Genomic DNA, 18,556 nt, shown 5'->3' with positions numbered 1-18,556 from the left:
AAAAACTGAATGGAGACAGGAATATGATTTTTCCTGGGCAGTACATGGAACCTACACAAAAAAGTGACCATGTATGAGGGCTCAGAAACCTCAAAATCAAATGCAGAAAAGCAGAAATGGTAAATTTTTTTTTCAGATCATGATGCAATAAATTTACATGTAATAAAGGGCCATGGAAAAACAGACCAAAAATTAATTAGAAACTAAATAATGTAATCCTAAAGAATGAGTAGGTAAAAAACACCAAATCATAGAAACAATCTATAATTTCATCCAAGAGAATGACAATAATGAGACAACATAGCAAAATGTATGGGATGCACCCAAAGCAATGCTTAGGGGAAATTTTATATTTCTAGATGCTTACTTGAATAAAACAGAGAAAGAAAAAGATCAATTAATTGGGCTTGCAACTAAATAAGCTAAAAAAAAAAATTAAAAAAAATTTTAAACCCCCAATTAAATACAAAATTTGAAATTCTGAAAATAAAAGGGGAGTTTAATAAAATTGAAAGAAAACTAATGAACTAATAAACAAATTGGGGGGGGAACAACAAAATAAATTTTTAATTAATTTGATTATAAAAAGTTAAGAAGAAATTAAAATGGCCAATATCAAAAATGAAAAGTGAGCTTTCCACCAATGAAAAATAAATTAAAACAATAATTAGGAGCTATATTGCTCAACTATATGTATGCCAATACTGATAATGGTGCTGATACCTAAAGCACAAAACAGAGAAAGAAAATTATGATCAATTTCCCTAATGAATATTGATGCAAAAATCTTAAATAAAATATTAGCAAAGAGATTACAGCAAGTTAGCATCAAGATAATACACATGATTAAGTAGGATTTAAATCAGGAATACAGGGCTGGTTCAATATTAGGAAAACTATTAGCATAATTGACTATATCAACAACCAACCTAACAGAAATCATATGATTATTTCAATAGATGCAAAAAAAGCATTTAATAAAACCCAACACTCATTCCTTTTAAAAACACTAGAGAATAGAGGAGTAAATGAAGTTTCCTTAAAATGATCAGTAGCATCTATTTAATACCATCAGCAAGCATCATATGTAATGAGGATAAATTAGAGCCCTCCCCAGTAAGCTCAGGGGTGAAACAAATCACCATTACTATTCAATAATGTATTAGAAATATTAGATTAGCAATAATAGAAGAAAAAGAAATTAATGGAATTAGAGTAGGTAATGAGGAAACCAAATTATTACTCTTTTCAGATGATATGATGGTATACTTAGAGAATCCTAGAGAATTAACTAAAAACTTACTACAAATAATTCACAGCTCTAGCAAAGTTGTAGGATACAAAATAAATCCACAAAAAATCATCAGCATTTCTATGTTACTTACAAAGTTCAGCAGCAAGTGATAAGAAGAGAAATTCCATTTAAAATAACTGTAGATAATATAAAATATTTGGTATAGAGACTTCCAGGAAGCTGGAAACTTCAGTAACTGGGATGTTCCCCTTATCCTAAGATTAATCAAGAATACATTTAAGCTTGAAACCATGAGAAAACAAAGTCCTGGAACAATTACTGGGGCATTGTAAACTTTAAAATTAAGTCCCTAGAAATAAACATGCTTCAGGGAGTTAGATCACAGAAAACAGTAACTAGAATTGGTTACAGAACAATATATTTCATAGTAACATATTATTTTAAGATATATAAGCAACATGATTTCTCTCAATAAATGGCTCTGTTGAATTATCAGCAACTCTATTGCCTTATTTTTCAATCGCCACTAACCCATTTGTGTTGTGCAGGTCACAACAAATGGCTCCAATGTGGGCTCCTGATCCAATCAGGCACTGATCATATCAAAAAGCAATCTGATTCCTCAGTGGTTCTCTAAATCACTATCAGTGAATAGGAAGTGCTTGGAAAATTTTTATATAAAGTATGCAAAGAGAGAGACCCTTCTGATACTCTCTTTTTGTATAACATTATAAAACTTTGCTTATCAAAACCAGAAGTTAAGAACAGAACTTTGAAAGTCATTTTGAAAGTTATTCTTGATAAGCAAAAAGAGGGGGAGAAGTCCTTCAAGAGCAAACATGCTAAGGCACTATATACCATTAATTATCTCACATTGAATAACATACCACACCCCAGCTGCTTTATTTTTTCCTTCACTATATCATTTTTCCTGAAACAAAGAGGAACAGAAAAGGTTAAGGGCTAGCTCTGCCACTCGGCCCTCCCATCACAGTATTTGATGTGGAAGGATGTCAACAGGACATGGAAGGGCCCTGCTAAGGTATTAATCCAAGATTGAAGTTTTCTTTGCACTTCCACAAATGAAGAAGACAATGTGGATCCCTGAAAGATGTAGCTGCATTGTCCAAATTGATTCAGAGCATGAAGATAAAAGACAAGAAGATTCGCAGAGGCCAACTACGCTGCAAGGGGAATCAAGCAGCATGGCTCCTGCAATGGTCCTAGTGCTGGCATAACATAAATTGAGAGAAGGAAAAACCCAAAACCTTCTGGGGCATTAGACAAAGCAAATTTTGGATGAAAGTACTTGGATGGGTACAATATATTCCTGAAATTCAATTGTTTGGTAATGGATCTCAATATTTAGTTAAGGAATTTGGTATTAATAAGCATGGACAGGAGTCAAATAGTTCAATCACTAAGTTTAATTTTACTGCACTTACTAAAAGATCCTCCCCTTATGTTACTACAAATGCTAGCTTTGACAGCTGTAGTCTGTCATTTATTCATTTTTGTTATAGCTATGATCCTTTTCACAGGCTTTTAACTAGTAGGAATGTTGCAACCCTCCAATCTTGTAAAAAAAAAAAAAAAAAAGCTTTAAGTCCATAATGCCACCAACCATACATTTTCACAGTCTAACAACTGCTGTTATTGGTATATTGGGAGAGAACTGTGAAACAACTCCTAATTGGTAAATCCATATATCACTTTGTTTGGATTGGGACTCTGAAGAAGCTGATCCTCTTTTTCTGGACTGCAGAATAGAGCAAAGACTTTGTCACACAATTTGGAATCAGACTTATATGTCCTGGCCTAATGACTCTTGTAATTGCCATATGCATGGAGGATATCCCAAAATGAATTGGTGGGGAAATAATCAAAAGGGGAATGATCAGGTTTGGAAAATCGCATTACCCTTCACTACTATACAGGGATATTTTCAGAATAGAAATTAGAATATATCATATAATGCTACTGTTCAGGCACGTCTGGGGATTGATTATGCTTTCATGTGAGAAGAAATTGGCCAAGTGACAATAAAAAAGGTAGGGGTTCATAATGTTACTTGCAAGGAATGCGAGGTTTCTGAATGCATAGGAAATAAGGTTAATATAAGTACTGTGTTTGTTATCATGTAGCCTTCATTTAGTATGTTACCTATATAGAATGATAATTGGTATCACACCTGAGCAAACTATTCTTGGAGAACACTGAAAATTCACTCAGCAAAAGTAGAAAGAAAAGATGTATTTCATGTGTTGTTTCTGGTATAATTGCATTAATTTCTATTTTTAGCTTCCAGTGCCTTGATTGCTATGTCTGTAACCACTGTTCAAAATCAAGTAGTTCAAGCTAATTATTTGCATGAACTTACTGTAAACATCTCTAAAAGGTGTCCTATACAGAATAAAATTAATAAAGAGTTTTATGAAGCTAAAAATCAAGTAAGGGATTATGTCCTTGAAATAGGACAAGAAGTGGAAATATTGAGGATTAGACAAAGGTTTGTTTGTACTACAGATTCACTAGTTTCTATATGGTTAATAAGCAATACAATGAATCAGAGTGAGAATAGGATACAATTAGAAATCACTTTAATGGATTATGGGGAAATTCATGTGTTACAATATCCATTGTAAGATCTTCAAATCTAGAACCTGACCAGACCGTCCAAACAATTGCTGTTTAGATCGAGAGAACAAGGAATATTCAATGCCATTGGACATGAAATTATTCTCATAGCATTTGCTGTAATTTTGCTTATATGTTTCTGTGTCTGTGGATCTACTCTGGTAAGTTATTTTCTGACCACAATTAAAAGAATTGCAGAGAATGTCCACAGGGCAAGATCTCAGACTTTAAGACTTGAGAGCACCTCAATAAACAAAAAAAAAAAAAAGAGGAAGATATAGAGAACTCCCAAGAAACTAGAAACTTCAGTTAACTGGGATGTTTCCCTCCTCCTAAAATTAATCAAGAGTGCATTTAAGCTTGAAATCATGAGAAAACAAAAGATCCTTGCACAATTACTGGGGCACTGTGAATTTTAAATAAGACTGAGTGTTTATAAACTAACAACATGCTTAGAGAGTTAGATCATAAAAAACAGAAACCAGGATTAGTTACAGAACAATGTTTTTCATGGCAACATATTGTTTTAAGATATATAAGCAACATGATCTCTCTCGATAAATGGCTCAGTTGAATTATCAGCAACCCTGTCTCCTTATTTTCAACTTAGCCCATTTCAGTTGTGCTGATCACAACAATTTGGGAGTTGACTTGCCAAGACAAAGTCAGGAACTATATGAACACAATTATAAAAGACTTTCCACACAAATAAATTCAGATCTAATAAATTAGAAGAATATCAAGTGCTCATGGGTAGGTTGAGCTAATATAATAAAAATGAAAATTCTACCTAAATTAATCTGTTCATTCAATGCCATACCAATCAAATTCCCAAGAAATTATTTTACAGAGCTAGAAAAAATAATAACAAAGTTCATCTAGAAGAACAAAAGTTCAAGAATTTCAAAGGAATTAATGAAAAAACTTTAAAGGAAGGTGGCCTATCTGTACCAGACATAATACTATATAATAAAGTAGCAATCATCAAAACCATTTGGTACTGGTTAAGAAATAGAGTAGTTCATCAGTGAAATAGGTGAGGTTCACAAAATACAATAATCAATGACTATAATAATCTAGTGTTTGATAAACCCAAAGACCCCAGCTTCTGGGATAAGAACTCATTATTTGACAAAAAGTGCTAGGAAAATTGGAAATTAATATGGCAAAAACTAGGCATTGATCCACACCTAATACTCTAAACCAAAATAAGAATGAAATGTGTTCTTAATTTAAACATAAAGAGTGATACTGTAAGCAAATCAGAAAAACAAAGAATAGTCAACCTTTCAGATCTGTGGAGAAGGAAGGAATTTATGGGCAAAGGAAAACTAGAGTACACTCTGGATTGCAAAATGAATAATTTTGATTATATTAAGTTAAAAAGGTTTTATACAAAGAAAACCAATACCAACAAGACTAGAAGTAAAACAGAAAACCAAGAGAAAAAAATTACATCCAAGGGTCCTGATAAAGCCCTCATTTCTAAAATATATAAAGAATTGAATCAAATTTATAAGAATATAAGCTGCTCTCCAATTGATAGTCAAAAGATATGAACAATTTTCAGATGAAGAAATTAAAACCATTTCTAGTCACATAAAAAAATGTAACTATGCCCAAAGGGCTATCAAATTGTGCATATTTTTTGATCTGTAAGCCAGAGAGACTATAAAAAAGGGAAAAGGACTCCCATATGCAAAAATGTTTGTAATAGCCCTTTTTTAGTGGCAAGAAAATGGAAACTGAGTGGATGTGAATCAATTGGAGAATGGCTGAATAAGTTATAGTTTATGAAAATTATGGGATATTATTGTTCTATAAGAAACACTCAGCAGGATGATATCCGAAAGGTCTGGAGAGACTTATGTGAAATTATACTAAGTGAAATGAGTAGAACCAAGAGAACATTGTATACAGCAACAAGATTATACAATGATCAATTCTAATGGATATGGCTCTTTTCAACAGTGAAGTGATTCAGGCAAGTTCCAATGTTCTTGCAAGGGAAAGAGTCATCTGCATCCAGAGAAAGGTTTGTGGGGACTGAATGTGGATTTTCATTTTTTGTTGTTTGCTTTCATTTTGTTTTTTTTTCTATTTTTTTTTCTTTTTGATGTTTTTTTTCTTGTGCAGCATAATACTTGTGGAAATATGTATAAAAGAATTACCCGTATTTAACATATACTGTATTACTTGCCATATAGGGAAGGGAATAAGGGGAAGGAGAGAGAAAAAAAAAAAAAATTGGAACACAAGGTTTTGCAAGGATAAATGTTGAAAAGTATGCATATGCTTTGAAATTAAAATGCTTTAAAATAAAAAAAGAAAAGCAGGAGACACTTTGGGAAAGGCAGGAAAATTGGTTGTATTTTTCAGGGTTTAAAAGAGAACAAGAAAGGAAGATAAAAAGAAATATCATTAGTATAAAAGGGAGGAAGAAGGAATTAGAGCAACTTTCTAGTTCTCATGATTAGTGTGGAGAAAATACAAATATAAAGCGATGGGGGCATATAGGGTGTGTGGCATGCTATCATCAGATAAACTTTACTCTTACTTAAAATGGACTTAAAATGAATACATATACACCCTCATTTAAAAAAAAAACAACAGAGAAACAGATGTAGCTGCTCTGAGGGTGGTTAACAGAAAGAATAATGCTATGAAAGGAACAGCCACAAGCAAAACAAACTTCTTGTTCCTGAAAAATGGTAACTGAAAAGGAAAAAAAAAAAAAAAAAAACTAAGGAACTAGCATCTACAAGGTTAAGTGAATTAAAGTAATTCTTAGACATTTGGGAAAAGTCTAAACAAATTATGGTATATAATTGTAATACAATAGGGAGGGCCATTGTAACATTTTAAAAAATACATAAAAGAGAACAGAAGAAAGTCAAGATAGAGAGGATCGACAAGAAGGACAATTTTCAAAGCAAAGACCAAATTTTACGTACTTTTTTTTTTCTTAAAGCAGTATGAAATGAAGATTCATGGTTTCAAAAAGACTCCTTTTCTGTGTTCTACTGTATATGTGGAAAGTTCCTTTTTAGTGTTTAAGGTCAGAATGCAAAATGATATTTAAAAATACAATATAATTTAGATGAGTGGGAGGCATCATTTGTAAATGGGAGACTTGGGAAATGTTTCACTCAGAGACAACTCTAGGACTTATGTTCACAGGATATGCCAATAATCTATTCATCTTTTGGACATATTTGTGTCTATGTCTTTTAAAGTAATCCTTTTTTTTTTTTTTTTTTACAAAACTCACATGAATAACCAGTGCTCAATAATCAATATCTTTAGAAAGATAATTTATTTTTATATATAGTACTTGCTGATGATTAAAAGATATAGGAGGATGGACTGAATTTGTACTGAAATTCAAAATGCTTTTTTTTAGTCAGTTGGATTCTGTTTTTAGCCTAATTTTTACCATTAAAGAAAATTCTATAATCACACTTTCAACCTGTTTCTGTTTAACCTTAGTGTTTGAAAATAATTATATTCAGTCTAAAACTTATTGACAGATTTAAATATAGAGATATTTAAAATTTTGACTGAAATGTAACATTTATGTAGCTCATGAAATACTTTTATTTTAATTAGACAACTTTTGAAGAAATGGAAGAAATAAGTTATTTAAATCTAGATTAGTATATTTCCCCAAGAAAGTACAAACCAAATGCTTTTATTCCATAATAGATTTTTCTTTTTCTATCTTAGTAGCAACTTGACTGATCTTTTCAAATACATTTTTCTCCTCCTCTTTCTCATCCTTTAAAAAGCTGATGAAAGACGTCTAAGGCAACCAATTTTCCCTTAGAATTTAGTTTGATCATATCATTTAGAGTCATTACTGCAATAATTTTGAGAACTGCTCTATTTTTCTATGATGAAACAAACAAAACAAAACCCATAGTCACTAAACCAGCTCTGCTGAAGCTGCAGAGCAATTCCTCCTTTTTCTACACATGGCTTCTGAGAGAACATTTGTATCAAAAAAAAAAAAAGGTTGTAAACTTTGAGATAGAATCTGTTATTTTATAACAGTACAAGGTTATCTGTAAAATGCCAAGGGAGAATCATAACTGGCAATGCTGAAAACTCATGATAAAAATGGTGGCAAGGCTAAAAAAAGATTCAGCTTTTGAAATGGAATGTTTGAAGGATAGAAAGTGATGATTCTGAGCCACTTTATAAAACACAAGGGTGTTCTTGAGACATGCACAGGGTAATAATGGTATGGTTACATATACCTCTGTCAACAAAGGGAGTAGACTTTAATGATATTTCTTTGTAAGAAACTTTATCACATGAGATAAAATGCAGGAGAGAATCAGATGGATTCTACAATATATATTTCCTTTTCAACACACATAAGAACTGAATATTCCTTTTCATTTTCACTGCCAAGAGAACCAGACTCCATAGCTTTCCTAATTGGAAGGGGCACATTTACTTTTTTCTAAACAATTTCCTTAGCACTAATGCTGAGATTACACAGTTTCAACAGCCTACATTTTTTCATTTTCAACTGATCAGGTCATTTGAATATTGAGACTACAGTTCATTCTTCAGCTATACTTAGACTGTCATTGATAGGTTTTCACTGCCAATATCTACTTATAAATGAGCAGAGAGAATTCATCTCACTCCTTTCAAGCACCCAAGCTATATCTAAACAAACATTGTATTCCATTTTTTATCTACTGTCCACCAATACCTATTAATAGCAAATAATAGCTTTATGTCAAGTTATTGGAGCTGTATAAGTCCCTAAGACACGGGTTCTCAAACTACGGCCCTGAGGACATTTATGAGGCCGCAGGGTTATGGCAAATGGGCTGAGGGAAGGAGACAGAGTGTGAATTTTTGTTTTTACTATAGCCAGGCCCTCCAACAGTTTGAGGGACAGTGAACTGGCCTCCTATTTATAAAGTTAGAGGCCCACTGCCCTAAGGCAAGGACAGTGAATCAATCCAGTGTCCTTAAATATAGACAACAAATGACATCATCCTATGATGACTTAAAGCAATGAGACTAAACAGGTATTGTCAAGATATTGTTAGTTATAAGATATTCAAAAGAATAACAATGAAAGAAAATGAAGAATGAGAAAAGGAAATAAGTTTCATCCCACCATCTCATTTTTACATTAGTTACTAATAACAATATGGGCTAAAGGGATGATTCTTTAAGATCTGGCTATTCTATTCTCCATTTGATAAATGACCAAAGTACATGAACAATCAATTTTCAGAAGAAGAAATTAAAACCATTTCTAGGCATATGAAAAAGTGCTCTAAATCACTATTGATCAGAGAAATGCAAATTAAGACAACTTTGTGGTACCACTACATACCTCTCAGTTTGGCTAAGAGGAAAAGATAATGACGGATGTTAAAGGGAATGTGAGAAAACTGGGACACTAATACATTGTTGGTGGAGTTGTGAACTGATTCAACCATTCTGGGGCACAATTTGGAATTATGCCCAAAGGCCTATCAACCTGTGCAAACCCTTAGATCCAGAAGTGTTTCTAGTGGGCTGATATCCCAAAGAGATATTAAAGGAAGGAAAGGGACCCACATGTGCAGGGGTGCTTGTGGCAGCCCTTTTTGTAGTGTCAAGAAACTGGAAACTGAGTGGATGCCCATCATTTGGAGATTGGCTGATTAAGTTATAGTATAAGAATGTGATGGAATATTATTGTTCTATAAGAAATGATCAGCAGGATGATTTCAAAGAGGCTTGGAGAGACTTACATGAACTGATGCTGAGTGAAATGAGCAGAACCAGGACATCATTGTACATGGCAACAGCAAGATTATATGATGATCAATTCTGATGGACATGGCTTTTGTCAACAATGAGATGATTCAAGCCAGTTCCAATTGTCTTGTGATGAAGAAAGCTATCTGTACCCAGAGAGAGGATAGTGGGAACTGATGTGGAATACAACATAGTATTGTCATTCTTTTTGTTGTTCTTTGCTTGCATTTTTTTCTTTCTCTCTTTTTTTTTCCTTTTTGATCTGATTTTTCTTGTGCTGCATATTTGTGGAAATATGTATAGAGGAATTATACATGTTTACAATGTATTGGTTTAATTGCTATCAAGGGGAGACGGTGGGGGGAAGAGAGGAAAAATTTAGAAAACAAGATTTTGTAAGGGTGAATACTGAAAATTATCCATGTATATATTTTGAAAATAAAAAGCTTTAATTTTAAAAAATCTGTCTGTTCTGCAAAGTAGTTTGTATAATTTAACCTTAATAGATAACCTGATTATTTTGATTCCTTTTTGAGAAAATACAGATATAAACACATTAAGTTTACTCACATATTGGATTCCCCCTCTCCTCCCAGAAAAAAAAAAAAAAAAAAAGTATACAAATTCCACATCCTATTGCACATTTTTCTGATTCAGAAGTTGTCTTCCCAGGGCTTCTATTAACTACTGATATCATTTGTAAATTTTTTAAAATGCAAGTTTTTAAAACAATCCAAAGTTAGAAAACAATTATATGAGGATGATGGGAAACACTGAGGATGATGCACACAGAGACACTCCCCAACCACTACCACTAAAACAAAAAAAAGCAGTAAATTTTTTTTTTTTGAGAATATACATTTTCCACTGAGAGGAGACAGAATAACATAATAGCAATATTTCATAGTAAAAGATGACTGAAATGAGGTCTACAAATACTGGAATGGGAGAACTAGAAGAAAATTAATGAATAGAAGGGCATCAAAAGATCCAAGAAAAAAAAAAGAAAACAAAATTGAAACAAAATATAGTGCCAAAAAAAGTAAGAAATAATGGTGAAAACACATGTACAGAAACTTTTCTCAATAAGAAAATAAAAGTTGTTCATCTTCAGAGGAAGAAACTGAAATTTAAAAATAAAAAAATTTTTTTTTAAATAAATAAACTTTTCTACTCCAAAAAGTAATGGGAGAGACTAAGGAAAAACAAAGGAGGAGGAAGAATAGGAGGAAAAGGAGGAAGAGAAGAAAGGAGAAAGAGGAGAAGGAGGAAAAAAAGAATAAAAAGGAGAAAGAAGAAGAAAAACAAGATTATATAAAGAAAACCAACTAACTAGAAAAGGAGATCCATAAACTTAAGAAAGAAAAATGAATCCTTGAAAACTAGAATTGAACAATGGCAACCCAGTGAAGTTAAAAGAGACCAAGAAATAATAAAACAAAATATTAAAAATGAAAAAAATAGGATAGAATGTAAGACATCTCATAAGTTTTTCTTATGAGTTTTTGTAGTTTTTCTACAGAACAAATCAATAAAATATAAAAATAGCTGGACTATCTGAAAACTACAACCAAAAAAAAAAAAAAAAAAAAAAAAAAAAAAAGAATATTTATATAACAATATAAGAAATAATTAAAGAAAAGTGTCCCAAAGTGGAAGGAGAAGAAAGTAGAAATTTAAAAAAAAAAAAAAAAAAAAAAAATACACCAATCACCAGCTGAAAAATATCCTATATGGGGAAATCAGATTCTACTATAATATTATAGCTAAATTCTGAAACCCCCAGATGAAAGATAAAATATTACAAGAAAAAAGAAAAAAAAATCAAATATAATGGTGCCATAATTATAATTACACAAGGCCTAGCAGTGACTACATTAAAAGACCACATAAAAAAGACACTATAAATTGAACAACAAACGAACTAGAATTGAAACTAAAAATATCACACACTGAAAAATGAAGCATTATCTTGAATGGATTTAAAAAAAAAAAAAAGACACAATGGATCATCAGACTTTCAGGATTTTGTAGCATAAAGATCTGAACTTAATAGAAAATTTGAAAAATTAGATTCAAGAGAAATATCAGGTAAACTCCAAAAAATAATTTCAAGGAACTCAGACAAAAGTGATTATGCTTTATACATGGAAATGTAAATTAATATGTGGTTCATTGGAAAGAAAGCCTAGAGTAGCGCTGAATATAATGTGATTCAAAAAAAGCAAAACCACAAAGGAAAAGGTAAAAAGAATAATCAGATTATAGGAAGAGAAGATTATGACACAGGAATTAAGATAGGGAAGAAGGGTTGGTAGTTCTGAAACCCTATTCACAATGGAAATGGATTAAAGACAGAAATAGATAGAAGGATAGCTAGATATAGATATACACACACAAATATAAAAGTCTTCTAAATTTATTAAGAAATAAGAAGGGGAGGGAATAGGATAATAGATTATATTAAAGGATTAATAGGAATGAGATAAAATATATAGATTAACAGGAATGGAACAGAGTGAAGGAAAGGATAAAAGGAAAAGGGGGGCAAGATTAAGAAAGGAATTTGGGGAATAGTAGGAGGAAAGGGGAATTTAAGTCATAGCAAAAAAAAGTAGGAAGCAGAAGTAAAGTAGAGGAATTAGCAGGGACAGAAAACAAGATACATGGAAACATAATAATAATAATAATCAGGAGAAAAATTTATTAGAAAAAAAAAACACAGGGAGAATAATAATTGATCTCAGAATTAAAATTAAAATAGGGTCAATCAAAAGAGAAAAAATAGGGAAACTACACTATTTGCCAGTCATATTAATTATTATTGTTTTATTAGCAGTATTAACAGCATTAGATTAACAACATTAACAACAACTACATAGGGTAAGATTAAAATATTTCTGTGTTATAGTAAATGATGAGTTGTTAGATTTAAAAAAGAAAGACCTGGATTTAAGGAGAATGAAATAAAATGCTATTTTAAAAACTTTCAAGTTATAATAAGACTTTTGGAAAATCCTGTACATGAATAAAAATAGTAAGAAATTGCAATAAAACAAAAAAGAAAAGAGAAGCTGCAGAATATAATAGAAAATGATATTAACATATTGTGAATGTATTGCTCTTTTATTGACTTTTCTCTTTAATAATTTTTTAAAAGACATTTCTCTTTAGGAAATTCAAAAAATATGGCCAATAATATTGACTGATAATTAGTTAGAAAAATATAGGAAAAATATAAGATTTGTTTTTCAGAAACTATTCTTATTACATCATATCAAGAACTCTTAATTATACTGAATTTCCTAAGACTCAATTAACTTACTTGTGGTGACACTGACTTATTACATTTGATATATATATATATATATATATATATATATATATATATATATATATATATATATATATATTTTTTTTTTTTTTTTTTTTAATGAAAAAGAATATTTGAGGAGGAGGTAGGGGACATTTTTTTTTCTTAGTATTCATAAACATTTTTACTAAAATTACTTCATAAACCCCAAATGTAAACACACACAATAATATTGTTTTACAGCCCACTGACAATCCTATTTTTATTACCTATAGCTGTCTTTCATAAAGGAGAAACATAGATTAAAGCAAAGTAACCAAAAAACATCAGGTTCATCTCTAATCAAGTCAAGGCATGTGAGATGGAACACTAAAGAAGTTTTCTAATAATTATTTATCAAAATGCAGTGGCTCTGAATTACACTTCAAAGAAAAACTACATTCAAGTTTCAAATATAATTAAAATTTTGAACTTATTTGTCATGATTAAAATCATATTTAGAGCTAATTATTCCAAATATTTAATGGCATTATTTTCAGCATTAAAGAATATTTTCCCAGGAAACATAAAGATATTGATACAATAGAGAATAATGATTCCTTTACCGCCTTTTCTTTCATTAAGCATATACAAGTGAAGAATACAAAATAAAATTCCAGAATGACTTTAGTGTATAAGCATCGAATAAAAATTGTTTCTCAACTTGTACTTGATAGAATGCTTAACATCTATAAAATTATTATTGTTAAAGTTTATGTCAGTTACAGTCATGAGGCTTCACTTAACTTAATGTAGTTTTATATCTCTAATTTTCCTAAGTGGGATGTGAACTCTACAGCTATGGTCTACTGAATATTCCATGAACCTCAAAAATATTCAGAACAAATTATCTCCTCTTTTATAGGCAAAAAAATAAAGGCACGTCTAAAATGGGACACATTATCTCTCCAAGGACATAATATTGGCCTATTCTGCTATTTTACACAAAATAAATTTTATGTTTTTTCCTGTCAATCCACATACTTAAATTCCAAAGCAAAAGCCCAAAACCTAGGTCCTAAATAAACTGCACTCGAATGCAAGTTCCTCATCATTATTAGGACTAATTGCATTGGTAGAAGGTGATTATAACTAGAGCACTTTGGCAACTTGTACATATTTATGATAAAACTTAAACCCATGCTGAAAGCCAGCTAAGATTCAAAAAAAATATTTAACTGATTCACTTATAACACAGCTATGCGCTTCAATATTTCAAAAGAACTATGATTCTATCAGAGTAGTTACCCTTTAGATGAGCACAGATCTCACCACCTTTCCAGACTCTGGTGGTCATCCCACTAGGGATATGCCTCTCTGAAATTAATTTCAGATATAGGTCTGAGATCCAATACAATGTGTTATTGTACCGGTACATGAAAGCTTTTTGGCTTCACAGGCCCCACCAAAGTCTGGATTGGTCTTTGAAAACCTATCATCAATACCACCAAAAGATAAAGAACTGTGACATTTAATGTATGCTTTACAAAATAGCAATTCTTGGATTACTATACTTTTCAAACTTAGGTACCTCTAACAGTGACTATATTATTTTTATCAGTGTCTATAATAGGGATGTGTGCTTGTTCTAGAAAGTTTTGCCACCAATTTCATTGTGAACACCTTGACAGTAGCTTCATAATTAATTCTAAGGATTTAAAATGATGGGAATACTGGGGACTCAAACATAATCTGAACTTTTTTCAGATTTCATAAATATGTATGCATATGTATTTTTTCCTCTATTGATAAGCAGAAATGATGACAGTGATTGAGCATTGATTCTTGAATGACAAGATAACTGATATGAAGGTCTATAATCCTGAAGTCTAACCATCATGCTTTTCAGCATTCCTATTTATATTTATTCTGCCAATCTACTGGCTCTGGCCTCACATTACATAAACATATTCAAATCTCTCTCATTAACAAGCAAACACAACAAAACAACTTCATTTGCCTTTACTAAGTAAGCCTAGGCTACTGTCATATTTGTCCTTTTTTTCAGAGTCAAGCTCCTAGGGAAAAAAAGTAAAAGAAAAAGAAAGAAAAAATAAATGAATATTCATCTCATTTGTTTTCCTCTAGCTCACATATGATTGCTCCATTCTAGATTTAAACCCCATGGTCCTTATTAATCAATTGAAATTAAATTTTCTGATAGTATTAACAATTATTTATTTGCTAAACTAGATGGTCTTTTCTTAGTTTTTTTTTTAACTTCTCAGAGTGATTCTTGCTGGTACTTGAAATCAGGATGGCATGTGAGTGGAAGAAAATGATGAACATGACTTATTTTTATTTTTGACATCCAAAAATTACTGAAAATAGAAAAAGTTTAGTCCAGTGGGTAAGGAGGGGCCCAAAGGATTTATGAGAAAAATATATTAAAGTAATACAGAGAAAGAATAGATAGTTGGGCTGGTGGATACACACAGTGATAACATGGATAAATATCTATAGGCATTAAAATCTTGTAGGGTCAAATGTTGAAGTTGTTAGTGCTTTGGTTACTATACATTATTAAGTATACCAAAAAGGGGTTTTATTATAGATTTTACCCTAACTCATATTTTCCAAATTCTTTTTCCTTTGTTTCAGGACTATGAAGATCTGTAATTATGATTCAAAGGCATTTTAAGAAACATATAGCTAAAATCAAATCAGGAAGAATTAATTCTTAAATAAAGATTTAAAAAGATAAAGTAAAATAAAGATTTAAAAGGATAAGTATTTAAAAAGTGGCATTAGCATATATGGTAGCATCAATAGTTTTCACTAAACAAGACTAAATGGAGCTATTAGAACTATTACAAAACTGAAGACCAACTGCTATTATGGAATGCTATTCCAATCAGAAATTTTTTTTAAAAGTCATCTTCATCTTCAAATCAATTACCAAGTTATGAATAGGACATGTTACATTCAACCTTTCATTAGTCTTCCTCATCTGACATTTCTCATTCCTTCCTGGATGATGCTTTTGTCCCCTTTGGCCAATAGAGATTCACAAAGCCTTTGATATATCTATGAACACTCAACTTTGCCTTCTTCCAGGTCATTCATTACTTCAAATAGAAAAAGTCTTTTAGTTCACATTTTCTAAATTACCAACCTTCCTCAAGATCCCCCCAGAAAAATTTATCAAATTATATCTTCTTAAGGAAATATTCTCATTGGGAAACAAACAAACAAACCACCACCACCACCAGCTATCAACATTTCAAAGACTCACCAAGGTCCTCTTTTCCATGTGGTACAGTCAATAATATTTATTAGGTCCCTACTATGTATATATGTATTTGAATAGTATTACTAGAAATATGTATAATAGTATCAGAAATCTTAAGCACTATAATGCTTTGCTTAATATCATATTATCCAGGTAAATCTATATTAGAAACATCTGATAACAAATATTATTCAATGTAACATGTTTACATGTTTATGTTACAATTTGATGTATGTTTTTCTCTTTCCATTACCTAAGAAAAGTTCTTCTAATACCAAGGTTTAGTCTTTTTTTCAACATATGTTCATACTTAGGATCAAGGTCTAGCATGGCCCTTAAAATCACCTACCTCCATTTTACAAAGGAGCAAATCCTACAAGGTAGTAAGTGAGAATGCTACAAAGATCACCTTAATAATGATTCTGTAAGGTTAAAAAGCATTTTCATAACAAGAAATTTATGAGATAATTAATAGAAATTTCTCTTTTTACAGCTGAAGAAACTAATGTCTTCTCACCCCCATATCAATGTTTTATCAATTGCACCAAGGGCACCTAACACAAAGCACACATGTTGCTACAAAAACCCTTCCTCAACTGCCTCTCATTCCCCTTTTTGAATTCCTTCCCATAAAAATGAAAGATCACAGCCTCAGTGCTGGAAGAGACACAAGAAGCAATAAAGTTCAATTCTAAATGAAAAAGAAAAATTGAACTCCAGAGAGATCACGACTCAACAATCTTCTCTGACTCCTAATCCAGGGCTCTTTCCATGCTACTCTAAAGATTCTACAGGAAAATGTGCACCTTTTGGGAGAGACTTAGCCTTAACACTGGAGGAAATGCTAGGCCTATCTGTGCAACAAACCCTAACACTGGTGCCCCATCCCCTTCTTCCTAGCCCTAAAATGTAAAAACAAAAAAACAAAAAAAAAAATTTTGAAAGACAATTTAAATGAACTCTTTTTTTCATGTCCTCCAAGAAAACCCATTCCCCCACCCCCAAAATCTTTTTGGCTTATTTGCTCTCTCCAGTTTGCCAAAACCTTAAGCTTCCCTATAAATCCTATCTTCCCCTAAACCCATTCTGAAACACACAGAAATCCCTGTTCCACAGTCGCTAGACAATCTCTTTTCCCAGAAGCCTTCATTCTCCCTTTTTGTTCAGGGAACACTTTCTCTTTTTCCCTCCAAAAGGGAGCTCAGCAGAGGGGACTACACGTTTTCTCCAGAGAGAGGAGGATGTGGGGGGCTCGTCCGAGGAGAGCTCTCAAAAGGCGCATGCGCCCCCACTCGGGGCTCAGAGGCAAAGCGTGAGAGCCGCAAGTAGAGCGCATTGCGGGTTTGGGGGAAGCGACCTACAGGAAGGAGGGGGGATTCTTTAGTGTAGGGCGGGGATTTTAGAGGGCCGGGAAGGCGGCCCCGCCCGCTCAGCAGCTAAAGAGCAGCCGCAGCCTGGATAGGAGAAAAGGCGGGGGGGGGGGGTGAGGATGGGGGGGTGACTTACAATTTCAGCATCCACTCCCCCTCCAGCACTAGGGTCCAGTTGGAGGAGGTCATGGCTCGTACCCGGCTCTGCTCCTCCTGCCCTGCCGCCGCTGCCGAAGGGGGCCCAATCATCGCCATCGCCACGGCCATTGCAGCGACCAAGAAGCTTGGGGCTCCAGGCCTCCGGGCTTCCTTGGCGCTTGGGCCGGCCATGTTGAAAGGCAGGAGGGAAGACAAGCTTTGAAAGTCAGGAAGTGAAGCAGAGGCTGGCTCTGCGGCGGGGAGGGGGGCGGGCTCGGGGTTTTTTTTCCCTCCCCCCGCTCACCATCTCAGGCCCCCACCTTTTTCTCTGTTTCTTTTTTAAGGTGGTCTGGAGAGATTCCCCAATTCCTCAGACTCTTAACCTGAGTGTAGGGTCCTCCCAGGTCTTTGGGCAGATAAAACCTGAAGGAAAGTCAGGAAAGCCCCTGCCATCCCCCTCTCTCTAGCCCCTAGTCTCTATCCTCTCAGCCTTGAGGTCTTTCCTCGCCTTTTCCTTTTTCACTTGCTTCTGGGCTTGGGGGTGGTTGCCGTGGCAACGAGCGCCCTTTCCTCCCCTCCTTTTCCTGGTTGCCACAGCCGAAAATAAACCTATGAGCCAACGTGCTTTTATTAAAAGGGAAGCTTCTAAAGTGGCACCGCAGAGCAGGAATGGTGTGGGGATTTTTTGTTTCAGCCCTTAGGAGAGAAAAGGAAAAGACATGCAATTAAAAAATTGCTCCCTACCAACCTTAGAGACAGAACTGGCAAGCAAAAACAGCTACCTGTGATAGATTTTC

At 33.1% G+C, this 18,556-nt stretch overlaps 1 protein-coding gene across 1 annotated transcript in view; it reads right to left on the bottom strand.

Annotated features, from left to right (window-relative positions):
* The window catches only part of TMX4 (thioredoxin related transmembrane protein 4), a 115,747-nt gene extending 97,451 nt beyond the window's left edge, over positions 1–18,296 (bottom strand). Inside the window, exon 1 of the mRNA XM_074287891.1 lies at positions 17,758–18,296. Coding sequence (XP_074143992.1) covers positions 17,758–17,951 — 194 coding nt within the window. The 5' untranslated portion in view covers positions 17,952–18,296. The remainder of the gene's footprint in view (positions 1–17,757) is intronic.
* Between the last annotated feature and the right edge of the window lie 260 nt (positions 18,297–18,556).

The sequence above is a fragment of the Sminthopsis crassicaudata genome, chromosome 2, assembly GCF_048593235.1.
Source record: "Sminthopsis crassicaudata isolate SCR6 chromosome 2, ASM4859323v1, whole genome shotgun sequence".
NCBI classification, from domain to species: domain Eukaryota; kingdom Metazoa; phylum Chordata; class Mammalia; order Dasyuromorphia; family Dasyuridae; genus Sminthopsis; species Sminthopsis crassicaudata.
Note: the sequence above shows the minus strand (reverse complement) of the source record. Positions and strands in the feature narration are given on the sequence as shown.